This window comes from Coregonus clupeaformis, chromosome 16 (genome assembly GCF_020615455.1).
Source record: "Coregonus clupeaformis isolate EN_2021a chromosome 16, ASM2061545v1, whole genome shotgun sequence".
Classification (NCBI taxonomy): Eukaryota; Metazoa; Chordata; class Actinopteri; order Salmoniformes; family Salmonidae; genus Coregonus; species Coregonus clupeaformis.
The window spans coordinates 32,662,598-32,685,891 of record NC_059207.1 but is presented as its reverse complement, the minus strand read 5'-3'; the positions used below and the strand labels follow the sequence as shown (position 1 = coordinate 32,685,891).

General features: G+C 45.0%; 1 protein-coding gene across 3 annotated transcripts in view; it reads left to right on the top strand.

The window, feature by feature from the left end:
* Positions 1-21,384, top strand: part of LOC121584873 (membrane-associated phosphatidylinositol transfer protein 2) — a 65,637-nt gene extending 44,253 nt beyond the window's left edge. The window contains exons 3-26 of one of the 3 annotated variants that reach the window (XM_041901063.2): positions 1,160-1,374; positions 2,484-2,605; positions 3,307-3,540; positions 3,797-4,138; positions 5,350-5,445; positions 7,678-7,782; positions 7,933-7,997; positions 9,120-9,364; positions 9,478-9,667; positions 10,136-10,255; positions 10,511-10,725; positions 10,918-11,093; positions 11,270-11,440; positions 13,331-13,483; positions 14,645-14,809; positions 15,868-16,176; positions 17,187-17,335; positions 17,438-17,554; positions 17,649-17,765; positions 18,020-18,168; positions 18,649-18,798; positions 18,931-19,111; positions 19,371-19,499; positions 19,610-21,384. In XM_041901063.2, coding sequence (XP_041756997.1) covers positions 1,160-1,374; positions 2,484-2,605; positions 3,307-3,540; positions 3,797-4,138; positions 5,350-5,445; positions 7,678-7,782; positions 7,933-7,997; positions 9,120-9,364; positions 9,478-9,667; positions 10,136-10,255; positions 10,511-10,725; positions 10,918-11,093; positions 11,270-11,440; positions 13,331-13,483; positions 14,645-14,809; positions 15,868-16,176; positions 17,187-17,335; positions 17,438-17,554; positions 17,649-17,765; positions 18,020-18,168; positions 18,649-18,798; positions 18,931-19,111; positions 19,371-19,499; positions 19,610-19,969 — 4,275 coding nt within the window. In that variant the 3' untranslated portion in view covers positions 19,970-21,384. The remainder of the gene's footprint in view (positions 1-1,159; positions 1,375-2,483; positions 2,606-3,306; positions 3,541-3,796; positions 4,139-5,349; positions 5,446-7,677; positions 7,783-7,932; positions 7,998-9,119; positions 9,365-9,477; positions 9,668-10,135; positions 10,256-10,510; positions 10,726-10,917; positions 11,094-11,269; positions 11,441-13,330; positions 13,484-14,644; positions 14,810-15,867; positions 16,177-17,186; positions 17,336-17,437; positions 17,555-17,648; positions 17,766-18,019; positions 18,169-18,648; positions 18,799-18,930; positions 19,112-19,370; positions 19,500-19,609) is intronic. The other 2 variants (XM_041901064.2, XM_041901065.2) reach the window with 2 other exon arrangements.
* Positions 21,385-23,294: the final 1,910 nt, after the last annotated feature.

The following is a 23,294-nucleotide window of genomic DNA, read 5'->3' as shown; positions in this document are numbered from 1 at the left end:
TTCTCCCTCTCTATCCTGTTCTCCCTCTCTATCCTGTTCTCCTTCTCTATCCTGTTCTCTTTCTCTATCCTATTCTCCTACACTATCCTGTTCTCCTTCTCTATCCTGTTCTCCTACACTATCCTGTTCTCCTACACTATCCTGTTCTCCCTCTCTATCCTGTTCTCGTACACTATCCTGTTCTCCTTCTCTATCCTGTTCTCCTTCACTATCCTGTTCTCCCTCTCCATGCCGTAAATGCTGTCTGTAATTAGTCAAATACATGTATCAGAATTTCAAAGTGAAGAATAGAACATTATGTAAAAGCAGGTAGTGGCTAGGGTATTACATGCACATGTAATATTGACTCTAGTATTTACTCAGACTCTCTGGAAATGTTGTACTGTAGTCCTTGCCCTTTACTCCTCAAGTTTTCAGCGTCCTCAGCACTTGGACTCTGTTCCCTAATGTACCTTTAGCACTCCTGTTTCCCAAATTTTTACATCATGAAGCCTCTCCCTGGTGGATCTCACTGCGTTATGTTTGAAAAGTAAAGTCATCCAACCATTAAGTCCCCTATGACGTCTCCTTCTAGCCACCCACCCTCCCCCCTTTCTGTGGTGTACCTGGAATGTTAGTATGGGAAAGGTGTGTTTCACTGAACTGGCTGGGCAACACTCCTGACTTAGCAGTGTAGGTCATACCTGGAGGCAATGGTTATTGTCCACACACATGAGTCATGACATGGTGTGTTTACAACTGTCAGCTGTCTGGAACTTTACCAGCAGGGTAGAGTTTGTCAAAGCATCAGTTTTAGTGCAGAAAACCTTTGTGTGTCGCCTATGGAACAGATGAAATAACAGACCTGGAGCTTTCTAGACCTACTAGGAACAGCCTTGAGCCTAATGGAATCAGCTACTCAAGCAACATAATGTCTTGGTGATTCACCGATTCTGTTGAAGATAAATGACAACATCTTCTGTGTTTAGATTCATAAAAACAACATTTGTAGCAGATTCATTGTTTTGGATTTAGAGGGATGCCACACTTGACTTGTTGTCTTTCCAGCAGTGTACTTCTCCTGACCTCCCTTGTTTAACCTCATTTCAGTCCTCAGTTGACCTTTGACCTATGCTTCCTCACCTAACCCGTCACTGAAAATGTATTCTGATCTGAACAGAAAAAGAGCCGGGATGAGACCTGTGGTGAAGGCAGCGGAGTGGAGATCCTGGAGAACAAGCCTTATGATGACGGCCCAGGGGGAATCGGCCAGTACACCCACAAGGTCTACCACATCGGCATGCACATCCCCAGCTGGTTCCGCTCCATCCTGCCCAAGGCAGCACTCCGGGTGGAGGAGGAGTCCTGGAACGCCTACCCCTACACCCGCACAAGGTGTGAGACTACTGCCCCCTACAGGAGTACCACCCTTACACCCCTCACACACACAGGAGTACCACCCTACTTTATGTTATTTTTAGTACTATATTGATATTGATTACTGCATTGTTGGGTTTAGAGCTTGCAAGAAAGGCATTTCACTGTAGTTGTGCACGTGACATTGAAACTGAAACACCCCCACACACATAGGAGTACCACCCTTACTACCCCCCACACACAGAATTACCCACACAGATCAGTACCACCCTTACACCCCCATACAGTCAGGGAGCCTCCCCCACTTCCACAGGAAAAGCTCAACATGTGAGCCAGTACAGTATGATGAGACTGTTTCCCCTAAGCTTATACCCATGCCCATAGTGAGGGAGTTGATAGGGAGGGCGTCGATTTTGAGGGGTATGATCAGTTGTATTCAACAGACCATCTCAACATCAAACCTTATCCATAATGGAGTGATTGTTTATATAATCTGCCTCTTCAGGAAAATACTGTTACTAAGAGCCAAGTAAAGAGCCAAGCAAAGCTTCCAGAGCAGTTGTCAGAACACTGCTGAGCGTGCCAACCAAGACATGGACAGTCTTCAAGTCAGCAGCTCTGCTAGCCAGCCTGTCGTTAAGAGTTGATGACTCCCCAAGTCTTAGGGTCTGTCTGTCTGTCTGTCTGTCTGGGGCCTGGGCAGAGCCGCAGGCGTGAGGCTGCTGAAATGAGAAGTGCCCCTTGAAAACACTGTCAAGGTATTGATAGACTGGAGCCGTCTGCTGACACGTTTATCAAAGCAGTGACAGCTCTGCTGCAGAAGACTGACTCGAGAGATGGGCAGAGCTAGCACCTCTACACCTCGCCTGGAGCCAGAAACAGAGAGCGAGAGTTCGGGGTGAGAAAGATCTAGAGTGACAGACAGAGACAAATACAAGCAGTAGCTAACTCTTGCCATGTAGGCATATTTTGGGCCTGCCCATCATTTAACAAAGAACCCACTAAATAACAGAGACATCAAGATGTTTCCACCAGTAATTTCCCTGTGAGTATATACTGTGTCCAGGTCAACATATTGTGGTTATTTATTACCGTGACCTCTAAGCTTGCTGTTTTTTCTCCTCCAGGTATACCTGTCCCTTTGTTGAGAAGTTCTCCATTGACATTGAGACATACTACAAGCCAGACACAGGGAACCAGCCAGACGTCTTCAACATGTCCCCAGTCGAGAAAAGGCTAAGGACTCTGGGTAAGAACCTGTGGTGCAAGTCTGGGACAAATAGTGGGAGATTAGAAGGACACTATAGCTTCAGACCACAGTGTCCAAATTGACAACACTGTTAGATGGTGATTATTTTTCCTCACTATGGACAACTTACAAAATGACAGACCTATGTTAGTGGTCTTGTTTGAATAGTCATGATTAGTATTGAGGTCTTCCTGACGCATGACCTCCATAAGGATTAGAGGGAAGCTCCTGGTCTCACACAGCAGCCAGTAGAGTAGAGGCCCACTGGTGGCCGTTTGCTACCACTGCAGCTGTTTTCCTGTTTTTTTTTTTTTTTTTTTGTTGGCGGCAATAGAGTCTCGTCAGAAGTGATGCTGCTCAGATGCTCATGGTTTGAGGGCATGCAGTGACCTAATTTACACAATTCATTGCCAGTGTTCCTGAGATGTCATGAATGACATTTCTACCCTGGTTCATCGTCAGCTGTTGACTGAAAAGGGAAAATGTTTGTCTTAGAAATACCAAATCCAGTGTGTACTATTAAGTGTCCTAGATTTAATTAACGTGTCAAAATAACTTGGTTGTTAAACAATTTTGTTTCGACCAACAGCCATAAAACGACTGGCTATGTTATGTAGGAAAATGTGGACACCCCAACAAACCACCTGCTCATATGTACATGTTATTTCTGGCATATGTGTTCAAATCAGACTCTCTTGCAGACCCCATCGACATTGTCAAAGATCCCATCCCCCCACATGAGTACATGCAAGAGGAGGACCCTCGGATCTACAGGTCAGACAAGACCAAGAGAGGCCCTCTGCAGGAGGACTGGATCGAGGAGTACAACAATAACCCAGGGAAGACGCCCATCATGTGTGCTTACAAACTGTGCAAGGTGGAGTTCCGCTACTGGGGCATGCAGTCCAAGATCGAGCGCTTCATCCATGATGTAGGTGCGTATTAGATGGGATTAGTCGTTGAAAGAGTACTTTTAACAGTACCTTGATATATCCCTTCCCCGGTGCTGGCATATGAGTGCTTGGTCCAAGAGCAGTAGTGTTTCCATACTACAGGCATGCTGCTGCTGACTAGTTTAGCTAGCAAACTTCAGCTGACATCGTGTCAATATGTTATAGGTGGTGGCCAGGTGGGATGCACTGATCTTTTCCAGTGCTGTCTGTCTAAATATTCTCCCCTCCCGTCCCTCAGGGCTGAGGAAGGTGATGGTGCGGGCCCACCGGCAGGCCTGGTGCTGGCAGGATGAGTGGTACGGCCTGACCATTGAGGACATCAGACAGCTGGAGCTGGAGACCCAGCTTGCTCTGGCCCAGAAGATGGCCCAGTTCAGCCAGGCAGAGGAGGCCACTGAGGCCAATGGAGCTGCTTCATCCCCAGACAAGAACCAGGAGGCCAAAGATACCATCAGCTCCTTAGAAACTGAGGAGGTGGTCAGTGCAGGGGGTGGGGGAGACTCTCTCCAAACAAAACGAGCAGGGCTCACCAAGCAGTGGTCCACCTCCTCCAGATCCTCCCGCTCATCCAAGAGAGGAGGTGAGATGTTTGAGCCCAATTGTCTGTATCTGTGTGGAGATGTTGGACTGTTTAACAAGCAGGTGGTGTACAGACATCATTTGTTATTGAGTATGTATCTAGGTGCTGTATCTACACTACCACTGTCCCTGCTTTATCCAGATATGTTTTACCTGCTTGTTCAATATACAGTCTAAGGACAAACCCCTCTCCTACAGACAGTACAACCCCCATCCCCACCTCTAAGCAGCAGTCAGAATCCTGCCTGCCACCTGGACCCTCTCTCTCTGCCAGTCAGCCTCATTTCACCCCCTATTACCTAAGACCGGGAATTGCCAGGGACCTCATGATACGATATTATCACGATACTTAGGTGCCGATACGATATGTATTGCGATTCTCACAATTCTATATGTAATGCTATTTGATACTGTGATTTTGTTGCGATTCAATGTTCCAAACATATTGCTCACCATATGTCTGCTGCAGAACGACAAGGGAGAACCATGAGAAAACAAGTTTTGATCAGTCATGGAAATAAAAGTGCTGAAACAAATTGGCTCCCTATTTAAAAAGAAAAAAGAAAACAAGCTATGAAGGAAAAATACTGAGTTTTGGTGCAGGTACAGCCAACTAGCGCAAAAATAATATTGTGTTTTTGTCAATACGTTACGATATATCGTCAAATATAATATCCCGATATTTAACTGTATAGAATTTTTTCCCCCATTAACTACTATTATCCCACTCTACAGCGCTCTCCTGGGCTATTTATAGCAGCAGTATTGACATCACAGGCTAGTGGAGACTGACTCTCTTCACACTGACCCTCCGCTCCACCCCTGCTGCTCCTCTCTCTTGGCTGACAGGCACAGCTGCGCTCCCTAGCCCATGAGCATCCAGCCAGCCAGGCTTTCAAAGAGACCCCCCCCCCTCCTCCTCAGTAATGATATAGGAAGCTAACAACAGACATGAGGGACAGACAGTCCTACTTTTAGTCCAGGGTCTTTTTTCTGTGCGCTAATTGACTGTTAGTGTGTCTGTGTTACGTTGGACTCCACACTTCACACCCCCTCCTGACCACTGAGCAATTGATCTGTGATTAAGTCAAGCGTAACAGAGACTGTTGAGTGTTTGTGTGTGTATCAGCAGGAGTGTGTATTAGTAGGAATATGATGCAGTTGGGTCTTAAAATAACAGTGGTACGGTTTGTTCCCCTCTGTGTGATTCAGCGAGCCCATCACGCCACAGCCTCTCTGAATGGAGGATGCAGAGCATAGCACGAGACTCCGAGGACAGCTCAGAAGAGGAGTTCTTTGATGCTCACGGTAAATCCACCATTTTGATAAAGTCCTCTTAGAGGCCTGGAGTAGGTTACAGGAGACAACACTAGTAGTGTGTTCCTTTCCCGTAACCCTCCTGTTGCATCCTCCTTTGACTCAGCATGCGTCTCTTCAACACAGATCAGTTCTTAAGCTACCCAGATACCCAGCATGCTTTTGGCTTGCGGTTGAAATAGGTGGGTGTAGCTCGACACTTCGGTTCATCTGCTGGCCCAGGAGAGGACTGACCCCGGGTTTTGGCTTGTCCTGAAGAAGTGCTGAAATCATCACCCTCTACCTTCACCTGTTCCCCATTGACAAAACTATCTCCCCCTGCCCTCCTACACACACAACACACACCTTTACACCATCCCTATTGCATTTACCAGACAGTTCGTGAAGACATTACTAAGTCTGTACTTCATAAAGCTCATCACCTCCCCACATCCATCACACATTGCCTGTAGAGAGTCAATCATCCCATCAAGTCAATCCACAAAATGATGTATGTGTGGAAGCATGATTAACTTTGATTTTTTAATGACATAATAAAGTAAGAAGTAATGAAATAAGAATAATAAAGCAATGCATGTTTCCTTTGTATCTATTTATTTAGATGATACTGATGCTATTTGGATTAAATCTGTATCAACAGTTGAAACTGTTCATGAGATGTCATGAAGTAACTGCATGTGCATTTAGCTGCATGTTCAAATATATATAGCTGTATGCTTTTGGTGTTTGTGCCGTTATTTATGTTCACAATGAGATGGTAGCTGTTTCTGGTGAATATAAATTGTTGTTTCATCCCTGGATTCATCTGTTTTTCACTAACCATCATACAGTGGTATGTTTATACCATTATACACACCCCAGTATGTGGCTATCGGGAGTCTTCAACTTTTCATTGGACACCTGATTAGTTAATTTAAATCAATTAAAATGTGGAAACTAAATGCTGAAACATAATCAAATAATGCTTCACTGTAACTTGTTTTATTATACAAGCAACCCTACTCAGTCGCTTCATGAGTTAATCCCTTGATAATGAACTCAGACAACATTGCCATAATGAGCAAGGATTTCTAGAGCAGCAGTTTGGTGAGGGTTGTAATGTAATAGGACAGTAAGTACTGACATTGGCTCCACAGAATATTTTCCTCATTACATTTTCCTTGTGAGCACAGTAGCATATCATAAGAGCTGAGAACACCCATGCCTGTCTCTGGATGAGCCGTTCATTAAGATTACCATGATCAGATGGTGATGCGATTGTAGAGATTACAAGGATGACAATAGCATACATACAGGCATATGTAATATGTATAAATATGTCTGTAATTAAATTAACAGAATCAAGTCTGATAGTAGGCATATAGCTATAACATTCTGTCATCATAGTGCCACACTGCTTACACTATCCATTCATGACCATTTTATGTCAGATCATGGAATGATTAAACCAATATGACACATGAATGCTGCTGCTCTGTAGCAAAAGTGTTTGAGCATACTCCGATAAATGCTCATGCTCATATAAAAGCTTTTATACTGCTCAGCTTCTTTAACTGAACTGAGCTTCTCCCTGATCTGTGCAAATGAGGACCAGCAAAACATTGTTTTGGAGGTTTGAGTGGTGACCTTTTGATAAAGCAGAAGTGTGCAAAGGATACAGGTTCTATAATGTGATTTCACTGAAACATCCCAGTGGCTTGGTGATTTGATTGAGGAGGCTATGCTATTCCAAAACCACTATTGTTTCTAAAGGAACACATAAAATGCAAGGTAGCAATTACTTTATTTATCAGTATTAATATTGATCTCAAATCATAATGTCCTATGGTAGCGATCAGGGTGTACTGTATGTTTGTCTCTATCTGTACTCCGCCAGTACACGGAAGCCTCTTTCACATTTGTGAACATATAAATGTCTAAAAAGTTCAGTGTTCCTTGTCACAGAATGTTTGAGAATGATCTGTGACTGGTCATCTGGGCCCAGTTTTTCAAAAAGTATCTGGATTTCTCCTATAGGATTAAATGCATAGAAATAGAATGAATAGAACGGACAAATCATTGACTTGAATGGGGACTCCCTTTCTAAATCCGGATAGATAACTTTTGAAAAACTGGGCCCTGAATATACTGCAGATGGGATAAAATGGCACATTGACTTAATAGGTATAATACTTGGTAATATGGACACTTCGTAAAAACTAATCCTGTCCCTTCTCCCCACAGAGGACTTGTCAGGTGATGAAGACATTTTCCCCAAGGAGATCGCCAAGTGGAACTCCAACGACCTCATGGACAAGATTGAGGCGGCTGACGCAGAAGACACCCCTGGTATGGAGACAAACGCTGTCTGTGTTGTATTATGGGAGATGTAGGCAAGACAGAGGAGATGGAGTTTGTGTCAAAGTGTCTTTTTTTTACTGACAGTATTATATTACTCTGATTCTCAATGTTAAAGTGTGTCTGTGGATGTTTCTGCAGGAGAGCTGTACAAGGATATGGCAGGGGACTATGAGAGGGCAGCCAGCGAGGAGAGACTAGATGAGGTAGGTACCTGGGAGGGTGAATGGCTTTTCAACTGAACATTGATATACCAACAACTCCATTACATTCAGACCCAATATCAGTAGCATGTCACATAGATGCGGTCTGGCTGAGTTCATATTCAGACAAAATATCAACATTGAACATGCAGGAGGTATGAGCTAAAAGGAAACTTAAATCCCAGTCACTAAAGCGTTCAGGCCTAACAGTAGGTGTTGAAGTGAATATTCTGTGTAGGGCTTTAGTGGTCCACTCCTTTAGACTCTCTGTCTTGTGTTCAGATGGGTGGCTCTGTTAGCAGCCAAGCCTATAGCTCTACCATTCCCACCATCACTGTAACCAAGCACCAGTCAGTAAGTAAACTTCCTGTCCCATTCCATTATGGGCCAGAGTAGATCCACAGAGACCCTAACAGACCCAGTACTAACCACCCTGCTCCTGCCCTTGCCCCAGCCCACCCCCTCTCTACTCCTCAAACCCCCTATCCCTTGTGAAATATCCTCTGAACTGTAGTCGTGGCGTTTACAGTGTACAGCCTCTAAAAAATGTGAGTTTTGGAAAACACAAAAACTTAACATTTACATTTTCCCCTTTTATGTCAGTGTGGTTTTGTATTTCTATACAAATGTGTCTTTGCCCTTGGTTTTTGTTGTTGTTGGCTTGTTGTTGTGGTTGGCTAAAGTTGGAATCGTTTGCAATGTGACCAGCTGGGGTGTAGGTTGGTCCAGCGTCTCTTAATGATGCTCTCAGTGTGAAGAGGAAAGCTGGACAAGCATGCTGTTGCTGGATAGGGTGTAGTTATCACACACTGTATACACTTCCTGTGTTTCATATCTGAAGGAAGTGGAAGTGCACACTGAACACACAATGAGACGTATCACTATATACTAAAGAGGTGTGTGCAAACACAAAGCCCTGTTACTGTCTGTGTGGTTTTGTGAGTAAGTCAAGAAGCATGTTGTCAGTGGTCATGATACATTAGCAGCCAAGCCAGAAGCATGGTTCTATGGGTGAATGGCTTCATTTCCGTTGAGTTTAACAGATCTCTCTGCCCCTCATCCTGCCTTTTCTCTTCACCTCCCATTCACTCCATCCATTCCCCCTCATTTCCTCCCCCATAATAGGACCTCTCCTCCCAGCAGTGTCTGCAGCCTTCTAAGATTCATGTGCTAATCCTGGTGCTACATGGGGGCAACATCCTGGACACGGGCGGAGGGGACCAGACCAGTAAGCAAGGCGATGTCAACACCATCAGCACGGCCTTTGACGCGGTGATGCGCGTGCACTATCCCACTGCGCTGGGTCGCATCGCCATCCGCCTGGTTCCCTGTCCCGCCATCTGCGCTGAGGCCTTCTCCCTGGTGTCCAAGTGAGGGACACACACACTACACAACCGTAGATACTGTGTACACAACTACAGTACACACACTACTTCTACTACTATTACTAACCTATCCCCTGTGTGTGTGTCCCTGGCTTCAGTCTGAGCCCATACAGTTATGATGAGAGCTGTCTGTCTAGCAGTCAGGACCACATCCCCCTGGCTGCCCTGCCTCTCCTGGCCACCTCCGCCCCCCAGTACCAGGAGGCTGTGGCCACTGTCATCATGAGAGCCAACCAGGTGTACAATGACTTCATCAGGTCCCTGAACGGGGCAACCTTCTCTGGCCAGGTGAGGAGCTGCTACTGGCCTGTCAGCGTCTCCATTGTTACGGACAACGGCTGCTCTTTATTTGGAGTCTAAAATTGCAAGAGCATGTTTCCAAGTCAAGGAGGATATTTCTTATGAAGAACATCATTTGGATTTGAATCCTTTTAGCAACAAATGAATTATGTGGGTGTTTTCTGTTTCTAAATTATGTGGGTGTTTTCTGTTCCTGCAGGTAAGACAAATGAAGCTAGCATTCAATATTTGACGCAAGTTGAATTTAGTATACATTTTTATAAAAAATTGTCAGAGGCTCACATAATTTGATTAGATTATTTGTACGTGTGTGTGCCCACATGTTTGTGGGTGTGTTTGATGATGTGGTTATTACGGCTGATTCTTTTTAAAGGGGTTGGACACTCTTATCTGCATCCTGTTTGATATCTAATGATCTGATCTGTTTTAGTAAATTGACCTGTGACCTCTGTGTAGGTGTGCCTGATTGGGGACTGTGTGGGAGGGATCCTGGGGTTTGACGCATTGTGCAACAGCAACCAAACTATTGGTGAGAGCCAGAACAGCAGCCGCAGGGGTAGTGTAATCAGCGTACAGGTAAGACCTAAACCTTGAAGCTTAGTTACTCTCCCTGTTCCTAATCTTGCATCTTTACCCATACCCCAAATCACAGACACTCACTCACCCAGGAGCTCTAAATACAAGTTTCAACGCTCTGGTATTTCACCACCACATTTCTCCTCTGAGAAGGACACTTATCCAGCGCCCAACCTAGGTCTGGTGCCATTTGCATGTCAGTCAAGTTCACTATACATTCCCCAACCTCTGTCCTCCCCTCATCCCTCCCTGCAGGACCAGGACCTCCTCTCCCCAGGCATCATCATCAACAGTGGGCACGGCTCTGCCTCTCCCACCCTGGAGGGCAGCCGCCACCTGAGCCTCAGCAACATCGACATCCCCCGCTCAGGAGGACCAGACGACCCCAAGAGACAGCTGCCCCGCAAAAGGAGCGACTCCTCCACATACGAGCTGGACACCATCAAACACCACCAGGCCTTCCTGACCAGGTGTGACGGTGGTTTATATTACTACAGTTACATTCCATCATTGATGTAGCTGAGAAGGGTATGGCTATGCATGTGATATTGTAGAGTCATGGGTTGGTCTCTGTTTGTCTTACTGTGTGCTGTGTTTGTGTGTATACTTGTGGATGTGCTTCCCTTCTGACTCTGGCTGTTTGTCTATTGTTGTCCCCTCAGCCTCCACTCCAGTGTTCTGCGGACCGACCCGTGCTCCCGCAGGTCCAGCAGCAGCACCTTCCAGGATGCAGGCTGTCTGGGGAAGTTTGACTTTGAGGTGGCAGACTTCTTCCTCTTCGGCTCTCCTCTGGGCCTTGTCCTTGCCCTGAGGAAGACTGTCATTCCTGTGCTGGATGGTAATCCCACCTAAACAGAGGGAAAATGAATAAAGTGCTTTAAAAATGTATTATTTAATATGTGAAAAGTTTTGTGCTATGAATCGGGTAGTGAAAGCCTAGTAGGTACTGTGGGGTCTTAACTCCTTGAAATCCCCTTCTCCTTCTTTACGCCTGTTAACTCTGTCTCCCCCTAGTGGCCCAGCTGCGCCCAGCTTGCCAGCAGGTCTACAACCTGTTCCATCCAGCCGACCCCTCAGCCTCGCGCCTGGAGCCCCTCCTGGAGAAGAAGTTCCACCTCCTGCCCCCCTTCAACGTACCCCGCTACACACGCTTTCCCCTGGGGGACGGCAACTCTGCTCTACTGGGTGAGCACACTGGAATGAAAGCTGGAAGAGTTCACTCAGACTCACACACAGTCCTGTACCTGTATGAGCATATATCTGTTGTGGATTTATATGCAAACAAAAATGTACTAATTTGTTACATTCATTGGTTATATAGCCCTTGTTTTGATTAGCCATTGGGGACTCTGTGTGATGTAACAGTGTGTAGAAACTGACCAATGTGATGGAATATGTTGTTAGTTTTCTGACTTCTTTCCCACACGTGCAGGGAATGTCTCAGAGACCTATTGCCAGTGGTCTGTGGTTTGCTATAGAGAGATACACCGAAAATAGCTTCAAGTTGAGAAAAATGAAAAAATATATATTGTTTGTGCTTCAAGTCTTTGTGAAGCAATGTTCTCATGTATATATTGTCATGGTGCTGCTGGTTTCTGTTGTGGTTGGTTAGCCCTTACAGTAGAATAACCTTAAAGGTTACACTGCACCTTTTCTGTTTAAGTAGGGGGTGGCTGGTAACCTAGCGGTTAAGAGCATTGGGCGAGTAACCAAAAGGTTGCTGGTTCGAATCCCCGAGCCGGCAAGGTAGAAAAATCTGCTGTTCTGCCCTTGAGCAAGGCAGTTAACCCCCAACAACTACTGCTCCCTGGGCACCGATGATGTGGACGTCAATTAAGGCAGCCCCCCACACCTCTCTGATTCAGAGGGGTTGGGTTAAATGCGGAAGACACATTTCGGTTGAATGCATTCAGTTGTGCAACTGACTAGGGATCGTATTTCCCTTCCCAATGATACAGTATTATTCTGGATATTGAATTTTGATTATTTTTATCTTAGAAATGATATGATAGATTGTTAAGTAATATGTTGATAGTTTTTATCTAATGAGCTGTCAGCCCATATTCTCAGGTGTACTGTGCAGCATTAATCATTGAGAAAGTTTTAATGATTCATTTTGGTTCCGTAATCAGTGTGTGCAGAGGTTAATTTAAATGCGAGTCAGAACCAGAGTCATATATACACTGAGTGTACAAAACATTAACACCTGCTCTTTGCATGACAGACTGACCAGGTGAATCCAGGTGAAAGCAATGAGCCCTTATTGATGTCACTTGTTAAATCCACTTCAATCAGTGTAGATGAAGGGGAGGAGACAGGTTAAAGAAGGATTTTTAAACCTTGAGACAGTTAAGACATGGATTGTGTAAGTGTGCCATTTAGAGGGTGAATGGGCAAGACAAAATATTTAAGTGCCTTGGTAGTAGGGTAGGGTAGTAGGTGTCAGGCATACTGGTTTGTGTCAAGAACTGCAACACTGCTGGGTTTTTCCACCACCCAAAGGACATCCACCCAACTTGACACAGCTGTGGGAAGCTTTTGACACCTTGTAGAGTCCATGCCCCAACTAATTGAGGCGGTTCTAAAGGCAAAAAGAGGGGGGGATATGCAATTTGTTGACACCACAACACAGTACAGACTTGGATACACATTATCCCAAATGCTAATCAATAAAAATGTCAGTTGAATTCGCTACTCTGTTTTGCTTTTTTACAGCGGGTCAATTCATAGGGAACTGTCGGAGGCGTTCTCGTGTTGTTATATCACTAACATTTTTAGAATAAATGTGCTAACATGGTGGCCTGAATTACAATCCAAGAACAGCATCACCCTGCTCCCCTAAGCTCTACTACAACCTGTTGTTGCCTTAGTTACTGCTACTGCAGTATTTCCTGTAGCTCTAATGGCTTGACTCGTTTCACATTTCTGTTGTTCTTGTTATTGCTTCATGTTTTCTGTGTCTTCATTGTCTTCCTTTCCCCTCTCTCGGCCTCCTGCCCCCATCTCTGCAAAAACCTACCCCCTTCCCCTGAAAACCCTGCCCCCTCCCCTCTGATCCCCCACCTCCCCCTCTAGTGGAGACAGTCCAGAGCAACCCTCAGCTCCTGCTCGATAGTGGGACCCCCCTCTCTTTCCGCTGTCAGGAGGCCATCAGCGAGACCTGCATCCCTGTGCCCGTGCTAAACTGGCAGGAGGGCTCCCTCAAGGCCACACCTGCTGTTCTGGAGTGTGTGTAGCCTCTCCTCTTCACCTGCATCCCCCCCGATGTCTCTCACTCTGTGTCGTACATGTCTTTTTGTGTTAGTTGCACCCTCTCTTTCCACACTGACTTTGTCTGTGTATGTATGTTTTCACACCTTTACCAATACTGGTGCATTAGAATGCTTTGGGAATGTTACCCCAGTCAAGAGTTGGGGTCACATTACTGGCTGTTCCAGGTCAATCGTGTCATGTATGAGCCCTCATTCTGCAGGATTCAGTCCATTGCCTTTATTATAGCTCATTAGCATGGCCCTCAGAACCTGTCTGTTTAAACTATCTCTAAACAATGAGGTGATCAAAATGCAATAGTCATTAGTTGTTGGAATTTTAGTGATTTAGAGAGACAGCAATGGCTGACACAGTGAATGAAACCTTGACCTGGAATAGTCTGTCCTTGTTTTGCTGTGTTTCGCTGTTGCCATAAATGATTGATGTCCTTTGAAATGGTATGAAAATATGGTGCCTCTTCCTGCACTCATTGTTATTATGTGGTTTCTTTGCTGCTGCAGCATCTCCTCGACGTCAAATACAAGAGTTGGGGAGTGTGTTTAAGGTGGTAGGCAATGGTCCCCATATAAACCATAACACTGTGACTAGAGAACTATCTTCTGGGTGATTTTGCCAAATCTGAGGCTTGGAAGCTATACTGACTGTGTTGCTCAGATGTCTGCTTGAATCATTGAACCCCGCCCCTGCCCCTTGCATTGTAATTGTGTATCCTTGTGTTTTTCTGCTAGTGATGGTGGTGAATATTGTATCTCCTGACCTTTTTGTTACAACATGTAGATTAGCTTCGTATACTAAATGGGACTGTTACCACTAAAAATACATACAATAATAATCCAGCTAATCATTTGACAGATATTAAAAACTTTGAGACATAGTACTGTGACAACCAATGGAGTAACATGTCACTTTTAACATGCTGTTGTATTCATCAGGCCACTATTTGATCACTCACTGATTGTCCAAGAAATCTGACGTTGGCACCTGCTGGTTTCTGAAACCATGGTGTGGTCCATCACATTTCTTGGTTGCAACCCCCTCCTTCTCATCCTGTTGCCTTCCTGTTCATCCACCTCTCCTCTTGTCTATGTCTAATGGGATCTCCTTGTTTCGACTCAATAGCGGATGTTGTTCAGTCTCATGGTGGTGTCTTCATGGACAGTTCGTACCCCTCCTCCCCTGTTACGGGCCCCCACTGCCGGGGCCTGCGCAGGGCCAGTGAGGTCAGCATTGCCAGCCAGGTTTCAGGAATGGCAGACAGTTACACTGCCACCAACATAGCCAACAGTAAGTGTTCTCGTTACCACAAGTATCTCTCTCACACTGCTCCATCTCAACTCCTCTTTCAGTCAATCTCTTCTCTAGTCTTTCTCTCTTCTTATTTCCACCCCCTCTTTTCTTTTCTGTCTTGCTCTATCTTCCTGGTCCTACTCCACTGCAATCTTTTCTCTCAATCTTCTCTCTCTCTCATTCTGACCGTTCTTACTCAGACTCTGCACACATCACTCACTGCGCCGGATCCCAAGCAGCTCTGTAGTGACCCAGTTGTGCCTGCATTCACAGAATAACCACATAGTTACCTGCTAGCTCAGCTCCAACACATTATGACACCTGTGATGGATTGCACTGCTCTAAGCCCCTTCATCATAGAGGGAGCGTAACATCACCACAGACATACAGTGGACGTTATCCATTGTTCAAATACAATGTGCCACTACTAGAGAAGCAAAAGCTCACCTCCTTTCACTGCGTGTCTGTCTTACTCTGACCCATTGTTTGAATATAAATGCAAAGGCTGTGTTCTGCATTTATTGAATGTTTGCCATGCATGTAAAGAGACCTGTTTAGCTGAATCATTCCTGCATTGTTCGCTCCCTGTCGCACTGTCTGCCCAGGTGACCAAGCTTCTGTTGTGTTATACTCTCTACCTGAAGTGGATATGTCCTATATAAGGCCTAATAACACCTACAGAAGTTTCACATGGCTTTCAAAACATTTACTAACAATGTACTCAGTTGGGAAGTTGTGCGTTGATGAGAGAATTTCCAGTTCATGGTTATTGGAAGAAATGCCATGGAATGCTTTTGAAAAAAGTATGAAAATGGGTTTTGTCAAAGATCATTCTAACCTTCTTTTTCAGTTCATCTGAGGACCAGTTGAACACTCAATTGAATACTTTGTTTTGAAGCCATTTTCAGGTTGTGAATGCAGCTGGTAGCAAAAGTACTTCACATTTGTTTGTAAACTGGAATTAACTGCATTATACTGTATGACACCAATTTCCTTTGTCATTATCCATCAATAATTTTCACGTGGTTTCTTTCTTTTTGTTTTGTTTCCCATAGCACAACCATGCCAAATTAACCAAACCAAAAAACTCAGCCTTTTGTCCCAAATCGCCCTGACATCACAAACCAAATTCTCCCTGAGAAGCCCCCATAAGTCCTGTAGAAAAGAAAGGACTGATCCAGTCCAAGGATCTACTGACACAGACACAGGAAATGGGCCACAACCAGACCAAGAGGCAGACCCAGAAGCTAACAGATGTGTAAGCCCCTGTGGCTCTGGTCAGTTAGAGAGACACCTGTCAGCTGGCCTGGATTATACCATATATGACCTGGTCTCCCTGGACTCCCAGGCAGAGGTGGATCAAGGTATTCTTCTAAGAGACTGGACCCTATCAACTCTGTACCAAAGCCAGGCTGAGGCTACTACTGACTCCTATCCTCCTCTTCTTTAAATCCTAAATCATTGTGCAATCAATCTCTTTTTAATATGCTTCTTGTCTACCATAGACATCTCCCAGCTTGACTCAGTCTCTCCCTCTGTTTCTATGATGAACTCTGCTCTGAAAGGACTGACCACAACCCTGTTCCCTGGTGGAATATGTTTATTGTATACAACATACTCCCAACAAACCTGCAGTAAGAGACCCTCTATGCCTACTGAGATGATATTGTGACTTTAAAAGTGTAACATACCCATCATCCAAATGATATAGCGGGAAGGCTACTGGCCAAATTTGCCAGTCTCTGCCTCACAGTTGACACGATTGAACATGGCAAGTTTGTGAGCAGTCCACCACCAACAAAATGTATCAATACTGAAGATATCTTTACAAAACCATCACACAATTGTACCACTGCCATGTGGTGGAGCCCTATGGACACTGTAACAGATCAGGTTCAATAGAGTGAAACAATAACAAAATGTTATTCAGATATTTTTGTCCTAGCCTGTTCTGGAGGCAAACATTAATTCATCAGTGACAGTCCTAGTGTGAATCCACTTAGTGAAGTTTTATTTGGCAAAATCATTGAACAGATGTCTTTAAAATCCCATCTTCCCTTCGTGTTTCATATACTAATACAAATAACTATGCTGGTTTAACATTTACTCATTTTTCTTGTACTAACTTTAACAATATAATTATTGCATAACAATTCAAAGCTTTGTCAGCTGGGAGTAACACTCTTCAACTCCTGTCTTACTTCCCTTATAGCTGAGGAACTGCTGTGGACTATCTGGGCTTTGATAGGAGTTTATGATTTAATGCAGTCTTCCTTCAAATGGTTAATGTTTTAACCTTTCCAGGGGTGTGTATTGGGATGTTTTGCCCCCATGCCACCCCACCCTTACCCATGTACCCCCTCTCACCGTGCAGTCGCAGCCCGTTGGTGGGGCACCAAGCGTATGGACTTTGCCTTGTACTGCCCTGATGCCCTGACAGCCTTCCCCACGGTGGCACTACCGCACCTCTTCCATGCATCCTACTGGGAGTCCACTGATGTAGTGTCCTTCCTGCTGCGACAGGTAAGCTCACCCCCCAAACATCCATGGCCTGTGCTTCTCGCCCCCTTTACACTAGTGTAGGCATGGTGAGTATGTATGGTGTCATCTATATGTTTATTTTAGGTGATGAGGCATGACAACTCCAGCATACTGGAGCTGGATGGTAAGGAGGTGTCAGAGTTCACTCCATCCAAACCTCGGGAGAAGTGGCTCAGGAAGAGAACCCACGTCAAGATCAGGGTAAGGTCTGGTGCAATTAGAACAGTGTTAACCACTCTATAGGCTAACATTGTAATTGTGTCTCAATCTATTCATGTGTGTGTATCTTTGACAGAATGTGACAGCCAATCATCGTGTCAACGATGCAGTGTTCACAGAAGATGGGCAGCAGATCGTGACTGGCCGCTTCATGTACGGACCTCTGGACATGGTTACATTGACAGGGGAGAAGGTGGGCCCTCGCTCTCTCTCTCTCGCTCTCTCAGCACTCATTCTTTTTATTTATCATTACAACAATGAAAACAGTATGTGTGTAACACATAAAGGCCTATATACAAATATATGTACCATCCATCTTATCCATATGTACTTATCCCTCCATCCATGAGTCATATCTGTATTTGTTTTAAATCCAACACACAGCACATGTATGTGCAAATCCTATATGTTTGTGTTCATAGTGGTCGCATATCTCTATGTTTACAGGTGGACATCCACATCATGACCCAGCCTCCATCTGGAGACTGGGTGTACTTTGACACGGAGCTGACCAACAGCAGCGGCCGCGTGTCCTTCATAATCCCAGAGAACAAACAGCTGGGGGTTGGTGTCTATCCGGTCAAACTGGTGGTCAGGTGAGACTGGTATCTATGGCACGCTCTTCTCTGGCCTCTTTCAGCCAATCCAGGTGACCTCTGTTTTTGGAGTGTTTTAGATTTCTCTGATGTCTTTTTTACTCTGTTCCTTCATTCATTTCCACCTGTCTCTGTCTCTGTCCCTGTCCCTGTCCCTGTCTCTGTCCCTCTCTCTGTCTCTGTCCCTCTCTCTCTGTCTCTCTCCTGTCTTTGTTTCCTGTCTCTGTCCCTCTCTCTGTCTCTGTCCCTCTCTCTCTGTCTCTCTCTATCTCTGTCTCTCTCTCTGTCTCTGTCCCTGTCCCTGTCTCTGTCTCTCTCTATCTCTGTCTCTCTCTCTCCTGTCCCTGTCTCTGTCCCTGTCCCTGTCTCTGTCCCTGTCCCTCTCTCTGTCTCTGTCTCTGTCTCTGTCTCTGTCTCTGTCCCTGTCCCTGTCTCTCTCCTCCTCCATCGTTACATTATTTTGTCTCCTATCACTACCAGGGGGGACCACACATTTGCAGACAGCTACCTGACAGTGCTTCCCCGTGGGACAGAGTTTGTGGTGTTCAGTATAGACGGCTCATTTGCTGCCAGTGTGTCCATCATGGGGAGCGACCCCAAAGTGCGCGCCGGAGCAGTCGACGTGGTTAGGTAATATGCACCTGGCATCACTTGGGATTGGATAGTCATAACCACCAAAATGATTGATCTCTGTTTTTGTTTCTATAACTGGTTGTATTGCACTCTCTCCACTCTTTCTTATACTGTTTGACTTCTTTCCAGGCACTGGCAGGACCTGGGCTATCTGATCGTCTATGTGACGGGGCGTCCAGACATGCAGAAGCAGAGAGTGGTGGCCTGGCTGTCACAGCATAACTTTCCCCATGGCATTGTCTCCTTCTGTGATGGCCTGGTCCACGACCCACTCAGACACAAAGCCAACTTCCTCAAGTCACTCATGGAGGTCAGGATGGGAGTGGGAGTGGTTGTTGGGTGGTGGGTTTGTGGAGGGGACTGGGGTGGGTAACAGAGGCTGGGGGTAGGTTCAAAAGTAGGTGAGGGCTAAGGGGAATGGTGCAAAATGCATGATAGGGGGACAATGAAGGGAGAAGAGATGATTGGGGAGATGGGGCAAACAAAAAGATCATGAGAGAAAGATTTTCAAGAAAATAAGTTGTCTTGGTCAGAATTTATAGATGACACTTAATTCGCTGGTTCCACAGGCTCACATGAAGATCTTTGCTGGCTACGGTTCTACCAAAGACATTTCAGTCTACACCTCCATCGGCCTCTCTCCCTCCCAGATCTACATCATTGGCCGACCCTCCAAGAAGATGCAAGCTCAGTGCCAGGTACGATACACATGCACTTCTGACATTTTAGTTTAGTCCTGGTCCTGTATACTATATGCAGCACGCCATTACATTTTATGACTGTCTCTTTCCCCTGCCTGTCCCAACAGTTCATTACTGAGGGCTATGCGACCCACCTCTCTCAGCTGGAGTACAACCAGCGCTCCCGGCCAGCAAAGACCAGCAGTGCCCGCATGGTCCTACGGAAAGGCAGCTTTGGTCTAGGTGCAAACAGCGACTTCCTGCGGAAGCGGAACCACCTGCTGCGCACCATCTCCGCCCAGCCGGCCCCCAGCTCGCCCACCGGCAGCGGCCACAGCAGACCAGAGCGTACACAGAGCCAGTCAGACAGCCACAGCCACAGCCAGCATGGCCCGGGACCAGCCCAGCGCAGCATGAGCATGGCAGCAGGCTGCTGGGGCCGCAGTGGCAGCACCAAGCTGGAACCTGGGATTTTCAACCCAAAGTAGGGTTAGGGTTAGAGAGGTAGATAAGAGAGGGATGATAAGGAGAGTGTGTAAAGTGAGAGAAGAAGAGGATGAAATTGAGAAAGGAGGGAAAGACTGCAAAATAATTAAAGAAATTAAGATTGAGATGACGAGTCAAGACAGAGGGAGAGTGAGATGCAGATCGTAGGCTTTCAAGGCTCTAAATATAGACAGGAAGAAGAATGAGAGAATACAGCATTGAAAACCTTAAGTGCTACGAACCAGTCTTTGTAAAGCAACACTATCAATATAACTGAATCAACAAAAATCAACGGTCAGAGGCTCTCTTTACTTCAGACAGTGATACAATGGAGAAAGGCCTTTTAAGAAGCATCTTATTTAAGCAAAGAACATGCAGGCACAACACACAAACAAACCACTGGCCAACAATAGGAAGAGACTCCTAAAGAAAGAGTTGCATTTTGTTTTAGTTTTTATTTATCAATGTCTTTAATACCATATCAATATACATAGTGTGTGTCCTGGACTGGGGCTTCAGATTGGAGCTGGTTCCATTCTGTGGTAATTCATGCTGCAGGTTTGGGTTAAGTCCTGATAGATCCATGTCCTCCATCTCCCACCCTGGGTTATGCAGGTGTGTTGTATCCCCCCTGCACCATGGCAGTCTACAGTCTCCAGAACCACACAAATACAGCCAAAATAGAATTATTTTCAGCAGCTGCAATACTCCCAAGTCTGTGTACCAATTGCTCTTTGGTTACAGTTGAGACCCCATTTATTGTCTGTGTTATCATACCAAACATGTTACATTAGCTATAGGCCACTGCAATCATTGCCTATACATCAAGTATATTTATATATATCACTTGCAGGGCAAACGTGTATTACTGTAAGGTGATGTGCCAATGTAGGCAGTATGAAATTGTATACTGTATGTGAAGGGATAAGCTGAATCCAAGATGTCTTTTGAGACAGGCTGAAACTGCTCTGTGGACCTCATTTGGGATGATTGATTGTATAGTTGAAGATAATCAAGGTTTGTATATAATATTGTATTTAGAGCTGGGGTCAGGTCTGCCAAGGGGCCATTATCTAGTATCCTCTTCACACTGAGGAGATACACAATCACATTCAGGATACACTTTTTAATTATTTTTTAGATATAAATGTATATATACATTTTTTGTGAACAGAAGTGTTTTAGTTCTGTTAACTACATAGTATTTCATTTTCTAGGTTGTTTTCTCAAGCAATCATCCGCAGCAGCCAATACACAGCAGAGGTATTTGCCTTGCACAATATTGTATTTCTACCAGATTGACTGATCATGCAAATCATGAGACTTGTATTAATGTATATGCTATTATTACAGTGTATTCGGAAAGTATTCAGACCCCTTGACTTTTTCAACATTTTGTTACAATACAGCCTTATTCTAAAATGGATTAAATTACATTTTTTCCTCATCAATCTACACACAATACCCCATAATGACAAAGCGAAAACAGGTTTTTAGAAATGTTTGCAAATTTATTAAAAATAACTTATTTACATAAGTATTCAGACCCTTTGCTATGAGACTCAAAATTGAGCTCAGGTGCATCCTTTTTCCATTGATCATCCTTGATGTTTCTACAACTTGATTGGAGTCCACATGTGGTAAATTCAATTGATTGGACATGATTTGGAAAGGCACAAACCTGTCTATATAAGGTCCCACAGTTGACAGTGCAGGTCAGAGCAAAAATCAAGCAATGAGGTCGAAGGAATTGTCTGGAGAGTGCCGAGACAGGATTGTGTCGAGGCACAGATCTAGGGAAGGATACCTAAACATGTCTGCAGCATTGAAGGTCCCCAAGAACACAGTGGCCTCCATCATTCTTAAATGGAAGCAGTTTGGAACCACCACGACTCTTCCTAGAGCTGGCTGCCCGGCCAAACTGAGCAATCGGGGGAGAAGGGTCTTGGTCAGGGAGGTGACCAAGAACCCGATGGTCACTCTGACAGAGCTCCAGAGTTCCTCTGTGGAGATGGGAGAACCTTCCAGAAGGACAATAATCTCTGCAGCACTCCACCAATCAGGCCTTTATGGTAGAGTGGCCAGACGGAAGCCGCCACTCAGTAAAAGGCACAGGACAGCCCGCTTGGAGTTTGCCAAAAGGCACCTAAAGGACTCTCAGACCATGAGAAACAAGATTCTCTGGTCTGATGAAACCAAGATTTAAATCTTTGGCCTGAATGCCAAAGGTCACATATGGAGGAATCCTGGCACCATCCCTACGGTGAAGCATTGTGGTGGCAGCATCATGCTGTGGGGATGTTTTTCAGCGGCAGGGCTGAGAGACTAGTCAGGATCGAGGGAAAGATGAACGGAGCAAAGTACAGAGAGATCCTTGACGAAAACCTGCTCCAGAGCGCTCAGGACCTCAGACAGGGGCGAAGGTTCACCTTCCAACAGAACAACGACCCTAAGCACACAGAGAACGCAGGAGTGGCTTTCGGGACACGTCTCTGAATGTCCTTGAGTGGCCCAGCCAGAGCCCGGACTTCAACCCATCGAACATCTCTGGAGAGACCTGAAAATAGCTGTGCAGCGACGCTCCCCATCCAACCTGACAGAGCATGAGAGGATCTGCAGAGAAGAATGGGAGAAACTCCCCAAATACAGGTGGCTGTAGACTCGAGGCTGTAATCGCTGCCAAAGGTGCTTTAACAAAGTACTGAATAAAGGGTCTGAATACTTATGTAAATGTTATATTTCGGTTTTTTATTTTTAATAAATATGCACAAATTTCTAACAACCTGTTTTTGCTTTGTCATTACGGGGTATTGTGTGTAGATTGATGAGGGGAAAAAACTAAGTAATCAATTTTAGAAAAAGGCTGTAACGTAACAAAATGTGGAAAAAGTAAAGGGGTCTGAATACGTTGTGATTATTTAGAAAATTTGAAATACAGTCAATCACTTCCTGAGCTGTAAATGAGGCACAGAATGTGATTATGCACATAGACAATACTATTTAGGTTCAATTGGGAGTCATTTGTTGAAGCCTCCGATGAACAATTTGTAGATTGTAGATAATGTAAAAAATATGCTTTGGAAAGTAGGAACATAAAGTTCAGATTTGTTCAATAATGTTGATTAATAATTTAAGGTGATTGATCGTCAGTTTATCATTCAAATTATGTTTACTTCTTCCTTGTTTCAAACCTGTGTAGAACTATAACGGTAATCGACCAATGAGAATTGAAATGTTAGTGAAAAGGTTCAATATTACCCACACACATGCCACAGCAGCAGATCCACCATAGAGAAAGAATCAGTTAAGCAGGCACATGCAGAAGCA